Below are 18,981 nucleotides of genomic sequence, written 5' to 3' on the forward strand. Positions count from 1 at the left end.
CTGTCAGGCAGGTACGCAGCACGGCGGGGCAGGGGGAGACCCGTGGGGGCCAGGGTCCGATCCAGGCAGGGCCGGGGAGAGACCCAGCTCCAAATATAGCTGGAGCAGGGCACCTGCCGCCTATGCACAGAACATGAAAAACACCTCCCAGACTGACCAGGGTGCCTAGTGACTACACTGTGTGTGTGACCTGCTGTAGATCCTGCCCCCGTGTCTGTACCCAGGTAATGGTGACCGTCCTATGCAATTACCAAACCCCTCCCCCCCCTTCACACAAAGTCTTCTGTAAAGAAACATGACGGAAACAGTAATGAACAGCAAACTATTTTTAATAATCAACTACACAGTGAGGGGACGAAACTGGGATTTGGGCTTGGGTGATCCAGGAAGGGAAGGACTTCTCAAAATTTAGCGAATGAGAGCTTTTTGGTACTTGAGCACTCTGCTGGGGTGGAGTGACAGTTTTCACGGCCCCTAGCGCACCACCTTCTTGTTATTTTGGGTGAGGGGGGTATTGGACTTTGTGGCGGGGGAGGGCGGTTGCAGATACAGTGCAGGGGGGCTCTGTTCTCCTGCCTGCAGTCCTGCAGAACATCCACAAGGCGCCTGAGTGTGTCCGTTTGCTCCCTCATTAGTCCAAGCAGCGTTTGAGTCGCCTGCTGGTCCTCCAGACGCCATCTGTCCTCCTGTTCGCTGTGTGAGCGGTGCTGCTGAGAGAGGTTCTCCCTCCACTGGCTCTGCTGGGCCGCCTCGGCTCGGGAGCAGCCCATAAGTTCTGCGAACATCTCGTCCCGTGTCTTTTTCTTGCGCCGCCTAATCTGCGCCAGCCTCTGTGAAGGGGCATGCTGGAGCAGGTCGGGATACAGTTGCAGCTGTGTGATGGGAAAAAGGGATTGACTTCCTTATAAAGATACAGTTTTGCAAAGAAGAAACATAGTCTAGTCAGTCTCTGTGAACAAGACCATGCACAGCACTCACTCAGGGAAAGTTCGAATTTTCGGAATTCGCTTTCATTGCCTGGGGGATTGCACTGCAGATCAGACAAGCAGGGCAGGACAGCAGAATCCGTGGAGCAGCCAGGCATGGTAAGCCAAAAACTTTTGGTTGCTTAAAAGTCAATGTATACCACTGTCCTCTTGCTACAGGCAATCCTGAAAGCATAAACTCTGCCCCTGTTGCACCCCCTCGCGTCTGTTCCCTGGGAAAGATCCCTGTATGCTGCCACTCTGCAGCCTCCACCACGTGGCTGTAAAGTGACGCTCATTGTTATGCAAAGGAACAGTGAAGCACTCCCAATACTAATAGTACACAAATTACTGTAATTAAATGCAGGCGTCTCCGAGCGAGATCACCCTGAGGAGGGTCACTGAGGCAGATAGAGAGCGCATGCTGCGTGAAAGCCAGCACAAACCAGGGGCCTATGCTGCCATGCTCGTGGAGGCAATGCTCCTGGAGTACCTGATAGCCTGGCGCGGAAAAGTGTGCTACCACAGAGCACCCAATAAGGCAGCTCTCCCCAGGAACCTCATGCGGAGGCTTTTCGATTACCTGCAGGAGAGCTGCTCGGAAATCTCCCAAGAGGATTTCTGTTCCATCCCCATATATATTGACCTTCTTTTCAACTAGTAACTATTCCTGCTCCATTAAAAATAAATATTAACATGTTTAAAGCACTTACAGACTGATCCTTCCCCTGATTCAGGGTCCGGGGTAACGGCTCGGGAGGGTTGGTAGGGGATCTCAGTGAGGGTGATGAATAGATCCTGGCTGTCGGGGAAATCAGCGTTGTAAGCGCTGTCGACTGCCTCGTCCTCCTCATCTTCCCCGTCCGCGAACATCTCCGAGGAACAGTCCGTCGACATTATCCCATCCTCAGAGTCCACGCACACTGGTGGGGCAGTGGTGGCAGACCCACCAAGAATGGCATGCAGTGCCTCGTAGAACCGGCATGTCTGGGGCTGGGCCCCGAAGCGTCCGTTTGCCGCTCTGATTTTTTGGTAGCCTTATCTCAGCTCCTTGACTTTCACGCGGCACTGCGTTGTATCCCGGCTGTATCCTCTGAGTGCCATGGCTTTGGAGACCTTCTCATAGGTCTTTGCATTCCGTTTGTTGGAGCGCAGCTCCGAAATCACAGACTCATCACCCCACACAGCAATGAGATCCAAGACTTCCTGGTCAGTCCATGCTGGGGCCCTCTTTCTAGTCTGAGATTCCCTGGACTCCTCTGCTGGAGAGCTCTGCATCGTTGCCAGTGCTGCTGAGCTCGCCACGACGTCCACACAGGAAATGAGATTCAAACTGGCCAGACAGGAAAAGGAATTCAAATTTCCCCAGGGCTTTTCCTGTGTGGCTGGTCAGAGCATCCAAGCTCGGACTGCTGTCCAGAGCGTCAACAGAGTGGTGCTCTGTGGGATAGCTCCCGGAGCTACTAAGGTCGATTTGCATCCACACCTAGCCTAATTCGACATAGCCATGTCGAATTTAGCGCTACTCCCCTCGTCGGGGAGGAGTACAGAAGTCGAACTAAAGAGCCCTCTATGTCGAATTAAATAGCTTCGTGGTGTGGACGGGTGCACGGTTAATTCGAATTAACGCTGCTAAATTCGAATTAAAGTCCTAGTGTGGACCAGGCCTTAGAGTTGGTATGGCAACTTCCACCTTTTCATGTTCTCTGTATGTATATACATCTTCTTACTATATGTTCCATTCTATGCATCTGATGAAGTGGGCTGTAGCCCACAAAAGCTTATGCTCAAATAAATTTGTTAGTCTCTAAGGTGCCACAAGTACTTCTGTTCTTTTTGGGGAATAGTATAGTAGCTGAGATCTGGGCCAGCTGCACTGCTGCTGTTCAGGAGAGACCACCCTCTAGTGCTGGCTTTAGGATTGGCACCAGACTGCACCCATCTCAAGATCCTATTCTGACTATAGATGTTTTGTTCCTGTCAGTCTCTCACATGCAAGGAAACTGATGGAAGCTTTGGTTTATGGACTTTCTACTAGATTCTTGTTAACCTTCAGTTTGCTAATGAGGGAAATCCTATCTGGATATAATCTTTGAATCGCTTGCAGGTAATACAATGAAATAAGTCAGAAGGAGCTGGAGAGTCCGTTCAAGGTTAGGTGACCTGGGGAGAATACAAGATGGAATATTATGTACTTTTTGTACTCTTGGTAGAATATTTATAATTGGCTCAGACTCTAAAGTTCCATTTATAAATAAAAGGGCTGTTAAAAGATTCTTAGTCCAATAGGTGAATAGGTTGCTTATAACATCTACAACACCTTTTACTGATGTGCTTATAAATCATCTATAATACGCACAGCTCATGTCTGTAAAAGGCTTAAACATCTATTAACTCTTTATAAATGGAATTCACACAGAGTGACCCCACAGTGATGTGTTCTGAGACTCGCCTGACTTTTGGGGGCTACCAGAAATACCAGTCTATTGTACAGCAGTCGCTGTGTGTACTGAGATGACTTGGGATGGCTCTGTCCCCTAATCATTTCTGTGCTGCCTGGTTGGATCCATGTCTTGTGCTTAGGTTCTGGATTCAGAGCAGGACCCAGCAGAGCATGTGCCAGAAGTGGAGGAAGACTTGGATCTTCTGTACGATACATTGGATATAGACAACCCCAGTGACAGTGGCCCTGAAATGGAAGATGACGACAGTGTCCTCAGCACTCCTAAACCAAAGTTAAAGTAAGAGAATTGGGCTCTGGGGTCATTATGGGCTTAAAGAAGCCATAGGTAAATTTAACTGGTTGAGAAACAAAACAGTGCTTGGCTGTTAAAGTGCTTTACAGCCTCTGTTTCCAGCTAAGACTTTGGAAATATTTTTTTTGGAAGGGCGGGCATTGAAAATGAATCCACTCTAACACCATTTATAATTACATGTTTGTTTCATTCCATTCCTACTTTCCGTTTCCCCTTGACCTGGCAATGGGTCATGGTATGTATTTTAACCACAGCATGAAAGATTTGCACATGCTGGCAAGAGTTTACATCTTATCCCGTTCATAGAATCATAGAATCATAGAATCTCAGGGTTGGAAGGGACCTCAGGAGGTCATCTAGTCCAACCCCCTGCTCAAAGCAGGACCAAACCCAACTAAGTCATCCCAGCCAGAGCTTTGTCAAGCCTGACCTTAAAAACCTCTAAGGAAGGAGATTCCACTACCTCCCTAGGTAACCCATTTCAGTTCTTCACCACCCTACTAGTGAAAAAGTTTTTCCTAATATCCAACCTAAACCTCCCCCTCTGCAACTTGAGACCATTACTCCTTGTTCTGTCATCTTCTACCACTGAGAACAGTCTAGATCCATCCTCTTTGGAACCCCCTTTCAGGTAGTTGAAAGCAGCTATCAAATCCCCCCTCATTCTTCTCTTCTGCAGACTAAACAATCCCAGTTCCCTCAGCCTCTCCTCATAAGTCATGTGCTCCAGCCCCCTAATCATTTTTGTTGCCCTCCGCTGGACTCTCTCCAATTTATCCACATCCTTCTTGTAGTGTGGGGCCCAAAACTGGACACAGTACTCCAAATGAGGCCTCACCAGTGCTGAGTAGAGGGGAATGATCACATCCCTCGATCTGCTGGAAATGCCCCTACTTATACAACCCAAAATGCCATTAGCCTTCTTGGCAACAAGGGCACACTGTTGACTCATATTCAGCTTTTCGTCCACCGTAACCCCTAGGTCCTTTTCTGCAGAACTGCTGCCCAGCCATTCGGTCCCTAGTCTGTAGCAGTGCATGGGATTCTTCCATTCTAAGTGCAGGACTCTGCACTTGTCCTTGTTGAACCTCATCATATTTCTTTTGGCCCAATCCTCTAATTTGTCTAGGTCCCTCTGTATCCTATCCCTACCCTCCAGCGTATCAACCACTCCTCCCAGTTTAGTGTCATCTGCAAACTTGCTAAGGGTACAGTCCACACCATCCTCCAGATCGTTAATGAAGATATTGAATAAAACCGGCCCCAGCACCGACCCTTGGGGCACCCCACTTGATACCGGCTGCCGTTAGCCCTGCTCTCACCACATCCCAGTAAGTGTGCTGCCTGGTCTTATGCATTGCAGACAGAACAGAGGAGGGTGCTATTTGATGCCTATATCAGACAGATGGAGGTGTAAAGTGCCCATTGGCAGTAAGTGGAACTAAAAACTGTATGCACACATCCCCCTGCTGGGGAAGAGGAAGAGAGGATGGGAGAAGAATGCGCCAAATGGAGTCATCAGACCAGAACCAGCAGTGATTGAAAGTCGAGAGAGGCCAGGCTGTGAGGGAGTGTATGGTAGGTCCAGGAGGAGGAGGGTAAATTATGGGAAAGTTGTTAGATGCCATTGTGAGATGGCTTCAGTGGAGTGAAAACTGGACCAAGGGTGGAGTTGGAGGAGAGGAACTTGAAGCAGTGGTTGTCAAGGGCATTCTCAGTGAATTTAGAGGAGAAAGGAGATGGGGCAGTGGCTGGAGAGGCAATTGAAATAAAAAAGGGCGCTTTGCTGATGGGGTTGATTGGGGCATGCCTGGATTTTGAGGGGAGCAAGCTAGGCAAGAAGACAGCAAATGGAAGGGAAAGTAGTAGCCAGGTGGGGATTGTGTTGAGGTGAGTGGAAGGGTTTGGGGGAGAGAGCAGACAAGGAGTCGTGGGATTGGGAAGAATGAGAGGTGGTTGGAAGCTGTAGAGGCAGGGAGAAGGGAAGCCAAGGGAGATCTTGTAAAGCTGTGCCTTTGAAAAAGGTGGCAAGACCTTGTGGGAGAGATGGTTTCACTGGGGAATCAGGCAGGAAATGAGTGCAAGGAGAAGTGTTTTGCAATGAGTATGCCAGGCCTGACAGAGGAGAGAACCTATTATCATTTAATGTTCTGATAATGAAAAGCTAGCACAGCAGTGAGTCAGTATGGTCTGTGTTAAATGGATTAAATGCCAGCTAGCTGATAGGTTGCAAAATGTAATTGTTAATTGGGGAATAATCAACTAGAAGTGATAAGAATCTGTTCCTGGTCAATGTTGTTCAGTATTTTGCCAATGAACTGGAAGAAAATGCATAGTTTATTGCTGATATTTTGCAGGTGATGACACAGATTGGTGGCAGGTAAATTACTAGGACAGGTTGCTTGTAGAGGAACATAGACCACTTGGTAAACTGGGCAAAGTCAGTTCTTCTTCGAGTGATTGCTCCTATGCATTCCAGTTAGGTGTGCGCGCCGCGTGTGCACGGCTCTTCGGAACATTTTTAGCCTAGCAACACCGGCGGGCCGGCTGGGCGCCCCCTGGAGTGGCGCCGCTATAGCGCTAGTTATATACCCCAGCCGGCCCGTCCCGCTCCTCAGTTCCTTCTTCCCGCCCGTGACGGCCAGTTGGAACTGTGGAGTGCTCGTCGTCCTCCACTTACCTAGCTCACCTTGGTTCTACTTTTGTGTTTAATGTACATAGTTAGTTGTTAAAAATTAGTTAGTTGAGTAGTCATTAGATAGATTAGGGGGAATTAGGGGGGCTTAGCCCCTCTTTTCCCGTCCGGTGCGGGCATATGCCCAAGACACCGGGATTCAAGCCCTGTGCGGCTTGCCAGCGGCACATGCCGGTTGGGGACCCTCACGACTCCTGTCTTCGTTGTCTCGGCGAGGGCCATCGACCAGATAAGTGCCTCATTTGCAGGTCGTTCAAACCGCGAACGAAAAAGGAGCGGGACATTAGATTACGGCAGCTCCTCATGGATCGGCGCTTACCCCTGCGGTGCCGACACCTTCAGCTCCGCCGTCGTCCTCGGTGCAGAGCGCTCCAGCGGTCCCCGGCCGGTCCGGTACCGAGACTGTTAAGAAGCAGCCGGCACCGAAGCCCCGGCACCGTTCCCATTCACCATCTGGGAAACGGAAGCCGCAGCCCAAAGCTGTAGAGACTGCTACGTCGAGGCCACTGGTCCAGCAGCCAGCAGCGGCGCCTTCGGCACCGACCTCGACAGCGCACGGACCGTGTGCGGTACCGTCGACTCCGGCACCGGCAAGGCCGTCGAGTCCGGTACCCCCGCGCTCCCCGGTGCAAACCGTGGTTGAGCTGCCTCTCCCGTCCACGCCCGAGACGTTCTCGACGGCGAGGGAGCTCATAGAGCTAACAGAGGCAGCGAGCCTCCGGCCCCCGGCACCGCCGGTGCGGGCTGTTCCGTCAGTGGGCAAACCGGCCATGGTACGACCTGCCACCCCTGACAAACGGGATAGAAGGCGATCCAGGTCCCGCTCCCGGTTCCGATCCCGGAGATGGTCACCTTCCCGCCGTTCAAGGTCACGGCACCGGTCTCCATCCCGGTACCGCTCTCCTTCTCGGCGCCGGTCGCAGTCCCGGTACCGCTCCTCATTGCGGTACCGGTCGTACTCCCGGAGGCGATCCCGGTCCCGCTCTCGGGACCGTCGGCACCGAGGAAGGTCCGGATCCCGGCACCGCTCCCGACGCCGTTCTCGAAGCCGCTCCCATCGACGACGGTCGAGATCGCGGTCGACCTCCCGGTACTCTCGCGGTCGAAGGTCCCGCTCTCGCTCCCGGTACCAAGACGATCGGCACCGGTCCCCGGTACCGTCCACGGACAGACTGGTGGCATCGACGGCGCAGTCCCTGAGCGCCTCTGCCCCCCCGTGGCCTTCCCGCCGACCGTCGGTCGCTTCACACGACGGCAGCGGTGCAGATCACCGCGTGGACCCACAAGGACAAGACCTTGGTCCTCAGCAATGGGGCTTCTGGACCCCCTGGGCTTGTCACGAGGTTCAGGGCGCCCCCTCCCTCCCGCGACAGGGGCCCTCCGACCACAGGGTGCCGGAAGCCACCGTCAGCAGGCCCCCTCCATCGCCTCCGGTTGAGGTTCCACCGCCACCGGTGCAAGCGGAACATCCCGTGGAGGCGGAGGCTTCGCACCCCATGGACGAGCCTCAGCCACTTCCCATTGGTCAGGGCCATTCCTCGTCTTCCTCGCCCGACGAGGCGGTGGCGGGGTCCTCGTCATCCGATCCCCCACCGATTGACTTACGTGCCCATCAGGACCTCCTTCGTCGGGTAGCACAAGCTATCAACCTCCCGGTAGCAGAGGTCACCGAGGACGAGGACCCGATCACTAATGTGATCGGAGCGGAGGCCCCCACGCGAGTGGCCCTGCCTTTTGTTCGGACTATCCAGAGAAATGCCACCACACTCTGGTAGTCTCCTGCATCCATCCCTCCCACTGCCCGCGGAGTGGAGCGGAAGTACTCGGTTCCCCCGACTGGGTACGAGTACCTGTACACCCACCCGGCCCCGGACTCCCTAGTTGTACAGTCGGTGAATGACCGGGAAAGAAATGGGCAACCCGCGCCAGCACCGAAGTCCAAGGACGCGCGCAGGATGGACCTGTTGGGCCGAAAGGTCTATTCGGCTGGCGGCCTCCAACTACGCATAGCCAATCAGTTGGTTCTCCTGGCCCGCTATGCCTATGATAATTTCGTGGCCCTTTCTAAGTTTACAGAGTTGGTTCCCACATCCTCCAGGCAGGAGTTCTCAGCCCTGCTAGAAGAGGGCAAGAAAGCTACCAGGTCCTCCATTCAGGCCTCACTGGACTCTGCAGATTCCGGAGCCAGGACCTTGGCATCGGGAGTGACAATGAGAAGGATCTCCTGGCTGCAATCGTCCACCTTGCCGCCAGAGGTTCAATATACATTGCAAGACTTGCCCTTCGATACCAAGGGCCTATTCTCGGAGAAAACGGACTCCAGAATCCAGACCCTTAAGGATGGGCGCATTGCCATCCGCACGCTGGGCATGCACACGCCTGCGACACAGCGGAGATCCTTCAGGCAGCAGCCCTATCGCCCGTTCAATCAGTCCAGGTCACGGCCTGACAATGGACGCAGGGGCAGACTGCACCGCCGTAGACCATCGGGCAATCGGCGTACCCAGTCCCAGGCGCCTTCCAAGGCCCCCCAAGGGCTGAAGCAGGCGTTTTGATGGGACGCCCGAGGACGGCCCATCAGTCTCTCCACCGGATCCTTCCCCGTTATTTTTCAATCGTCTTTCCCACTTCCTCCCGGCGTGGTCCCAGATTACATCGGACAACTGGGTGCTACGCACGGTAAAGTCTGGTTACCATCTTCAGTTTGTTTCGCCCCCACCCCGTCCCTCTTCAGGGACCCCTCTCACGAGCAAGTCCTCTTACAAGAGGTCGAGTCTCTGCTGAGCTTGGGTGCTATAGAGGAGGTGCCGAGCGATCTGCGAGGCAGGGGATTTTATTCCCCATATTTCTTAATCCCCAAGGCGAAGGGAGGCCTACGACCCATACTCGACCTCCGAGAGCTCAACAAATACCTTGTCAAGCTCAAGTTTCGCATGGTGACCCTGGGGACTATCATTTCCTCCCTGGATCCGGGAGACTGGTTTGCCGCCCTCGACATGAAGGACGCGTATTTTCATGTCGCCATTTACCCTCCTCATCGGCGCTACCTGCGTTTCGTTGTCAACAATACCCACTACCAGTTCACAGTGCTACCCTTCGGCCTCTCTACAGCGCTGAGGGTATTCACCAAGTGTATGGCAGTGGTGGCCGCGGCCATCCGCCGTCGTCGGATACATGTCTACCCCTATCTCGACGACTGGCTAATCCGAGGACCATCCCGCCAACTGGTGGCGTCCCACATGGCCACGGTCCTAGCCCTGTTTCAGCGTCTAGGGCTTATGATAAATGCCGAGAAGTCGATGTTGACCCCTTCGCAAAGAGTGGAGTTCATCGGTGCGGTCCTGGATTCCAATTTGGCCAGGGCCTGCCTGCCCCAACCTCGGCATCAGTCTCTGGTCTCTCTAGTTCAGGACCTACAATCTTTCCCACGGACAACGGTGCGTTCCTGCCTCCGCCTTCTGGGCCACATGGCTTCATGCACGTTCGTCACTCCGTACGCGAGGTTGCACCTTCGCCCGTTTCAAATTTGGCTTGCGTCAGTGTACCGGCCCCACCGCGACTCCCTCGATCTGGTAGTCACGCCCACGAAGCCGGCCCTCGCTTCGCTCACCTGGTGGCTGGACCCAGCAGTCGTGTGTGCCGGAGTCTCTTTCCGCCCTCCTCAACCATCCGTCACTTTGACCACGGATGCGTCAGAGCTGGGGTGGGGGGCGCACCTAGCCGACCTGCATACCCAAGGTCTTTGGTCGCCCCGAGAGCACTCCTTCCATATCAATGTCAGGGAGCTGCGGGCAATTCGCCTCGCCTGTCAAGCCTTCTGCTCCCGTCTCCAAGGGCGTTGTGTCGCGGTGTTGACGGACAACACAACGGCGATGTTTTATGTCAACAAGCAGGGTGGAGCCCGATCTTCCCCGCTGTGCACGGAGGCGATGCTACTGTGGGACTTCTGCATAGCCCGCTCCATTCACCTGGTGGCGTCCTATCTACCAGGGGTGCAGAACACGCTGGCCGACCATCTCAGCAGGTCGTTCCTGTCCCACGAGTGGTCCCTCCGCCCAGATGCGGTACACACGATTTTCCGGAGGTGGGGGTTTCCCCGGATAGACCTGTTCGCCTCCAGGGAGAACAGGAAGTGCCACCAGTTCTGCTCGTACCAGGGTCGCGCCCCGGGCTCCCTGTCGGACGCATTCCTCTGCCCCTGGACGGGTCACCTCCTATATGCCTTCCCTCCGTTCCCGCTCGTACATCGGGTGCTTCTCAAGCTTCGGAGGGACAGAGCCCACCTCATACTCGTCGCTCCAGCCTGGCCGAGACAGCACTGGTACACTCTGCTGCTCGAGCTCTCGGTACGAGATCCCATCCCTCTACCCTTATGGCCGGACCTGATAACGCAGGACTTTGGCAGGCTCCGCCACCCGGACCTGCAGTCCCTCCATCTGACAGCCTGGTACCTGAGTGGTTGACCCACGCTGAGCGGGCTTGTTCGGTGGCGGTCCAGCAAGTCCTGCTAGAGAGCAGAAACCCCTCTACTCGCTCGACCTACCTCTCTAAATGGAAGCGATTCGCCATATGGTGCGATCAGAGAGACCTGAATCCATTCGTCGTACCTATCCCAACGGTCCTGGACTACCTCTGGTCACTTAAAGAGCAGGGTCTCGTGGTCTCATCGTTAAAGGTGCACCTGGCGGCGATATCTGCCTTCAGGCCGCCCGTCGGTCACCGGTCCATCTTCTCCGATCCGACGTTTTCCCGCTTCCTCAAGGGTCTAGAGCATTTGTTCCCGCCAGTGCGGCCTCCGACTCCGCCCTGGGACCTGAATCTGGTCTTGAGCAGGCTCATGAGAACCCCCTTTGAGCCCTTGGCTACGTGTTCGCTGCTCCACCTGTCGTGGAAAACAGCTTTTCTCGTCGCCATAACCTCAGCGAGGCGAGTTTCCGAGCTCCAGGCCCTGACGGCCGGTCCTCCGTACACCATCTTTCATGCGGACAAGGTCCAGCTTCGGCCTCACCCGGCCTTCCTCCCTAAGGTGGTGTCAGCCTTCCATGTAAATCAGGACATTTTCCTTCCCGTTTTTTTCCTGAAGCCTCATGCCTCGAGTCGGGATCAACAGCTGCACACCCTGGATGTCCGCAGGGCCCTTGCGTTCTACATACAGCGAACAAAATCCTTGCGGCGTTCGCCACAACTGTTCATAGTAGTTGCAGAGCGCATGAAAGGCAAGCCGGTCTCCTCTCAGAGGATTTCCTCATGGGTCACTGCATGCATCAGGACATGCTACGAGCTGGCTGGTGTGCCAGCTAACCGTCTTACCGCTCACTCTACGAGAGCGCACGCCTCATCTGCCGCCTTCCTGGCCCATGTCCCCATCCAGGACATCTGTAGAGCGGCCACCTGGTCTTCTGTCCACACCTTCGCTTCCCACTACGCGTTGGTGCAGCAATCCAGAGACGATGCAGCCTTTGGCTCCGCAGTCTTGCACTCTGCCACGTCTCACTCCGACCCCACCGCCTAGGTAAGGCTTGGGAATCACCTAACTGGAATGCATAGGAGCAATCACTCGAAGAAGAAAAGACGGTTACTCACCGTTGTAACTGTTGTTCTTCGAGATGTGTTGCTCCTATCCATTCCAGACCCGCCCTCCTTCCCCACTGTCGGAGTAGCCGGCAAGAAGGAACTGAGGAGCGGACGGGCCGGCTGGGGTATATAACTAGCGCTATAGCGATGCCACTCCAGGGGGCGCCCAGCCGGCCCGCCGGTGTTGCTAGGCTAAAAATGTTCCGAAGAGCCGTGCACGTGCGGTGCGCACACCTAACTGGAATGGATAGGAGCAACACATCTCGAAGAACAACAGTTACAACGGTGAGTAACCGTCTTATATCCATTTTCATGTGGTCAAATGCAAGGCCTTACATCTACAAACTAAAAATATAGGATACACCTAATTTAGTCCCCCATTCTTTATGGCAAGGAATGATTCTGCAAAGGACTTGCAGGTAATGGTGGGTACACTGAAAGCTCGTGTTCAGTTGATTGGTGCTGGGGTTAAAAGGGCTAACTCAGCATTTGTATATAAACAAGGGAATATCGAATAGGAGTAGGAAGGTGATACTATTGCCTCGGCATGCAGCATTAAGGAAACTGTTTCTGGAAGCCTGCGTCCATTCCAGTGACCACATTTTACAAGAAGGTTGAAAAATTGGAGGGTTTATAAAGCTAAATGATTGCAGAATGGAAAACATCTCTAAAATGAGAGACTATTATAGATTATGATCAAGTAACCACTTAACCTTCTTGGTTTAACAAAGTATCTGTGTGGGAAGAAGATCTGATAATAGATGGTTCTTTAACCTTTAAGACACAGGCACAACAAGAGCCATTGGATGGAAGATAAGCTAGATAAGTTCAAACTGAAAATAAGGCGCAGATTTTTAAAACTGAGGCTGATTTAACTATCAGAACAGATTGAGAGTTTAATATACTGCTTGGCAATCATTTTTAGACTGGATGTCTGTCTGAAAGATGTACATTCTAGCTCGGCCACAAGTTATGGGGTTTGATGCAGATCTCACAGCATGAAGCTCTATGGCCTGTTCTATAGAAGGTTGAACCAGATGATCACAGTGCTAAGAGGATAAAAATCTATTAAAATTTCATTTCAGTGTGACAAGTCATTTTAAGGACTGAAGTTACTATAATCTGGATCGGAAGCGTCTCTCGCCACCAGAAGTTGGTCCAATAAAAGATATTACCTCACCCACCTTTTCTCTATCATCTATTAAAATAATTTAAATGCTGAATCAGTTACTTCTCATAGACTTCAGTGAGTTAAAAGCTGCCTTTTTATATAGAGTCAGGTGACAGCATCTCTAGCTTTTTGGGTCAGCCTTTGTAAATATGGCACAGTGTCAAGTACTGCATTACGTATCTATAGAATCAGTCTTTATAATAGTGTGAATGCTGGCATATACTTTTTTCCTAATGTCAGTACAGTACTTCCAGTTGGTGTAGAAAGGCTTTCACTTTAGTTACATTGGGTTTCAGTTGAGCAGAAATACTTGTAGTTTCATGTTTACAGTTAAATCATCAGTCATCTAGTGTTCTTCATTGTGTAGCTTTAATTAGATTTCAACAATAAGGGTTACAAGGGAATCTGAGGGTCTTTTTCAACTTATTAAAAAGTTGATTTTGTGCATTTTTAGTTGAATTCCAATTTTTATCCAAGTGTAGCTTGACACTAATCATAAGTTAAAAGTTGATTAGTAAAACAGAAATGCATAATTTCTGTAGCATTAAAAGATGTAGAAATTATCTGAATAAGTATAAAGCTGAATGATTGCCTAAATCTGTATAATTATAATGTGACCTCCGGGTTAGCAAAAAGTACCAAATCTAGTGTAAAGAGTATATGAATCCAATCAGCAAGTTCTAATGGTTATACCAATCAGTGAAAATGAACTTTTCCTTGGGGAAAATAACTAAAAAGAACAAATAGAAAAAAAAATTAAGATTTTCTACATGCTGATGTAAATCATGATGAAAAGTGGTGATTTAAATCCATCCACCCTGCCATGGTGGTCCCTTCTGGCCTTAACATCTATGAAATTTCAGGTTGAAGGACCTGTGTGTGTCTGCAAGGCTTTCTCCAGAGGGGTTCAGAGGTGCAGGAGCAGGATTGGGGAAGCAGATTTTTGGATGTGATCCAGGTCGCAGGGGCAGATTTTGCAGCAGAAGAGAGAGACAGTGGGAGTGGAGGGAATTGGCCACGAAGTCAGCAGGCGAAGGGGGGACTGAGTGGTACAGAAGTCATGGACATGGGTGGGTTAGAATGCAAAGAGCTGGGGGATGCGGGGGGGAGTTGAAAGAAATGAGGTTGAAGTGCAGGGAGGAAGGAGAGAGTAAAGCTGCCTTTTTCATTCCACATAGTTTACAAATCTGAATTAATCCTGAGACTAGTCCTCTGAGGTAGGTACGCAAGAGCTCTGCTTTTACAGAGTGGTACACTTAGAGGTGAGGGACTGGCCCATGGTTGTATAGTCAGTCACTAGCAGAGCTAGAATCAGGATCCCAGGTCTCCTGACTCCCGTTCCTGTGCTTGAACCATCGAACTCTACTTTCCGTTCTCCCACCGACACAAATGGCAGCTGCTAACAAATCCCCTATGAACTAATGGGGGGGCAATTAAGACCCTCTGGATATCTGTCTGATTTCAGGTTATGAGTGTGGGAGCAGAAACCGTTGGTTTCTTTCCCAGCAGATAACCATATCTTCTGTCTGTCTTGTCTTAGGCCGTATTTTGAAGGCCTGTCACACTCCAGCTCTCAGACAGAAGTTGGTAGCATCCACAGCATCAGAAGCCAAAGAGAGCCATCAAGTCCTGTAAGTCATGGTTTCCAAAGGGTTATTTATTGGCAGAATGACCTTGCTACAGCACAGTGTGCTCTCCCTAGCCAAATAGCAACATTTCACCTGAAATTAATTTACACCAGCCGGACAGTATTAACCTGCCACGTAGTTGAATGTGTTCACCTTGATGTTTGTGCTGTGTTGTAATTCATGCCGATACCAGCCTCTTTGTATCCAATTCCGCATAGCTGGTGAGTGACACATGAATCCAATGCTAAGAGAGCCTAGGTAGATTTAAAAAGCAGAGTTGCAGAAGTTTGAGTTTCCTGAGGCAGTAACTTAGATAGCATGTTTTGCCTGTTATTTATGCTGTTAAAAGGTTTACTAAACAATTCTACATTCAATTCCACATAAGAACTGTAGTAGCAAATGTTTCCTCTAGGAACCTTGACTGCTTGAGCATTACATGCATGTATCTGTGTTTAAAACATTCAGATAGCAGTGCCCATCGGAGCAGCCACACCACACCTATGCCCGCTTGTGGGGCACCTGACTTATATATGGGAAGGGTTGGATGCCATCCCAATTCATCACAGTTCCATATGACCTCTGTAGTCAGGACAGGACTCAGAGATGCTCTCTAGTATATCTGATCCAGGGCTTTGTTCACAGGCAGGGCTAGTTTTAGTTGGTGCTGGGATTTGGTACCTGAAACCCTTCATACTGAACTAAGAGGTGGTAGTGTGTCTGCCTTGGCCTGGTTCCAGGATGGGTGGAGAGGGGTGTGCTGCTTAAAGGAAACTGTTTCTGGGGAAAGGTGCTATTGTGCAGATGGCATCTTGGGTTTTGATGTGAACAGTCAGGCTTGGACTCTGTCTGCTCTCCTTTGGCAAGGAGCTCCATAAAAATGGTCTTGATGCAGCCAACTCTCTGCCCCCAGCACCTGCCTTGGTCTCCCAAGCAGCAGCAGCAGCCCTGTGAACCATGCATGTTTTTAACTCGTGTGACTCTGTCTCTGGAAGAATCTGCACCTGTCCATTAAGGGAGCCGATGGAGCAGGGGTGTTGAAGGCAGGCTGCTGTGTGCTGTTGCACCCTCAGTATCAGTTAATGTTTAACCACAAGTGGTATCAAAACCACTGCTGGAGGCCTTGTGGGGGTTGGGATCTCTGCGGAAAGGGGCTTTCCCTGACAGCAGCTTGCCAGGCCATCTTCTGTTACGGCTTCCTAATTGGCAGATGTTTTTAGTGAAACTTTTCATTGTTTAAATTGAAGACCTGAGGGCAGTTCAGGTTCTGCGTATGTTAGCCTGGGACTGGCAAGGTAGTGACCGCCTAAACCTCCTGTGAATACTGCCCAGCAGCCCTCCATTGTGAAATCTGGCTTGGAAACAGTGAGGTATAAAGTGCACATCTCTAGGGGGCATTGTGTGCTCTAGTACAGGGGTTCTTAACCTTTTCTTTCTGAGGCCCTCCAACAAAATCACAAATGAATTAATAGGGGCAAAAACTCCACAGCCCACCTGTGCCACAACAACTGGTGTTCTGCATAGAAGAGCAAGGGCCGGTGTTAGGGGGTAGAAAGCAGGGCAGTTGCCCGGAGCCCCACAAAGCTAAGTTGCTTGGACTTCAGTCCTGCTTAGCAGACCCCCTGAAACCTGCTCACGGCCCCTGGTTGAGAACCACTGCTCTAATGTGCCATGCTTTGACTGCTTTCTCTTGCCAAACAGGTAGAAGTGCCTGAAAAGACGAAGAGCCTTGGAAGCAAACATCCAGGCGACAGTATCTCTGACACTGTGTCTTACGTAAGTTTAAAAACTCATTTGGTAACATTCATCCAGTAGTTTGTGTTCGCTGTCCGTCATACACTGGGTGGGCTTTGTATATACCATCATGGCAAAGCCCAAAGGGATGTAGCCTTGCAGATCAGTCTCTAGCTAACTCCTTAAGGTGGTCTGGCTGGGGGTTCAGCTTATGTCTGTTTGTGGCGATCTTAGACACCACAAAAGCTTTTGTTGTGAGTAGCTGATGTGGGCAGAACCTGGTTGGTGTATCTGCTAGAGCCAGGGAGAGCAGAGGATTTTTATGGCTTTTCACGTCACTATTGTGTTTGTAGGAGCCTAGCCAGCAAGACTCCCAGGAAGCAGAACTCTCCACACTGGATGTGTTCATTGAGAAGCTCCCACCAAGTGGAAAAATCACCAAGACAGAGTCTCTCATTATTCCTTCCACCAGGTAACACCCTAAGCAGCAATAGCAGCAGGCATCGCATCTGCTATAGGAACTGGCTAAGATGGTATGGAAGCGCTTCATCTTTTATATAGTGCACCACTTCAGTTTATGCAGCAAGGGTAGTCAGCTGTCTTTGGCACTTATCTGACCCCCACTACATATTATCTGAGTGCCTCCTCAGTCCTGTGAGGTAGAGCAGCGTTCAGCCCCTGGAACAAGGGTCTCATTTCCTCAGCAGAGGCTATGTCTGGAGGATTGCTGTTGATGGTCTCCCTTCCATGCTTCCTCAGCTAGGATGGTAGCTGGCTGGGACTTGGCTCTTTGAGGGCACGTCAAGGTGGGTGTGGATGGGGTAGAAGCTGGAAGGTGCAGTTCTCAGGGACTGACTCCATCCTGCAGGATGCCTGGGATGGACCGAGTGGAGTGCAATATTGAACTGAATCATGTTCTGAAAATCAGGTCCCTTTGAGAGTGGAGGTCAAGGTGGACAGCCAAAATCATTAGACTCTTCTGACAACATGACCATCAAGCTGAAAGATCAGATGTTCCTTATGAATTGCTCTTGGAGGTAGACACAGTCACTTACCAGTTCCTATTGGCTTGTCGTGGTGACAGCCGTTTGGTCTATGGGTAGTAAGGTGCTGGATCTCACTCCAGATCCTAGCGGACAGATGTCATTTGCTTCATGGGACAATTTCTTGGGGAGGACATGGTCCTTTAATTGATATTATTTGATGATGGAATGTGGTTAATTTTGCAGGTCAGTTTGAAAAATCCCCTTGATAAATTAAAACTGATAGGCAGTAATTGGCTCTCATGTAGGCATTCTTAGAAAAGAGGCCAAAAACTGAATAAGCCATGGAGAATCTGATCTCTCCCCACTAGAGGTGATGGGCCCTCGGTGGTGGGTGATGTGTGTTGGCAGGGCAAAGGGGAGAATGTTTCTATTGCTGCTTCCTGTACTGTAATGGCCGGGACCTTAGGCCCCAGGGCTGCTAATCCAAAGACTTTCACCAATACTAACCTCACACACCAGACAAAGTTTATATATAAATGATTTATTAAAAAATTGAAGTGATCTAGCTGCCTTGTTTGTCCAACAGGACAAAGTCACTGGGGTTAGAGTAGCTTGGATTTCAGGGCTACTTTCAGTGAGTGTTTCTGATTAGTCTCTCAAGCAAAGTGCTAGGCATTCCTCTGGGGGGCAGGTTCATAAGTGTGAGCTATGGAGGGGCAGGAGGCCTCGGGCTGTTGGTGGGTCTCTGACCTGAGCACACTATGCAGAATCCCTTTGCTGGAGCTCAGGATAACCCTTCTGGCAAACAGCTTCTCTGTGGCCCTGAGTGAATGGTGACCGTGTAACCGTTACAATTTAGCAGGCCAGAAGGGAAGCAAACTGGTCGCCGTGGCAGAAGCACTTCACTGAAGGAAAGGCAGCCAGCGAGGCCACAGAATGAGAGGGCAAACAGCCTGGACAATGAGCGCTCTCCAGACACCAGGCACCACCTGCAGGTGAGATGAGCTCCACCTCCTTCACAACCTTCCGCTGTGTATCCTTCCCCAAAACATCCCCTGTGGCTCCTGTTCCACCAGCCCTCTCCCCTCTGAAGGCCAGGGATGTAACTTTCCTTATGCATGGCTCCACCACTACATGATGAGTTGAGTTTTTTTCTCAGCTGATATCCCATTTTCTGTCTATTCTCGCTGCTTTTGATTAGTGTGTTGCTTTATATCAACTAGGATAAGACTGAAAAAGACTGTCGGGCAAATGGCAGCAAAAAAGAAAGAAAAGGTGATCTCTTAAGACTACCCCCAGGAAATGCCTAGTCTGAAACAGAGGGGCTCCCTAAGGTGATCCAGTGTCCATAGCGCAAGGGGAAAAACACAAAAAGCCACAGCAAGTCTTCAGAATATGAGTCAGCTGACCCAGTCTCCCATTAAAGGGCTAATAAGAGCAGTGTAGACATTTCCTCTTGGGCTGGAGCCTGGGCT

The 18,981-nt window shown here is 51.0% G+C and overlaps 1 protein-coding gene across 2 annotated transcripts in view; it reads left to right on the forward strand.

Annotated features, from left to right (window-relative positions):
• PACS2 (phosphofurin acidic cluster sorting protein 2) overlaps window positions 1–18,981 on the forward strand; it is a 188,019-nt gene that overhangs the window by 87,895 nt on the left and 81,143 nt on the right. The window contains exons 9-13 of one of the 2 annotated variants that reach the window (XM_045027524.1): window positions 3,549–3,706; window positions 14,702–14,792; window positions 16,488–16,562; window positions 16,874–16,992; window positions 18,366–18,501. In XM_045027524.1, coding sequence (XP_044883459.1) covers window positions 3,549–3,706; window positions 14,702–14,792; window positions 16,488–16,562; window positions 16,874–16,992; window positions 18,366–18,501 — 579 coding nt within the window. The remainder of the gene's footprint in view (window positions 1–3,548; window positions 3,707–14,701; window positions 14,793–16,487; window positions 16,563–16,873; window positions 16,993–18,365; window positions 18,502–18,981) is intronic. The other variant, XM_045027525.1, reaches the window with a different exon arrangement.

Source organism: Mauremys mutica, chromosome 8, assembly GCF_020497125.1.
Source record: "Mauremys mutica isolate MM-2020 ecotype Southern chromosome 8, ASM2049712v1, whole genome shotgun sequence".
Classification (NCBI taxonomy): Eukaryota; Metazoa; Chordata; order Testudines; family Geoemydidae; genus Mauremys; species Mauremys mutica.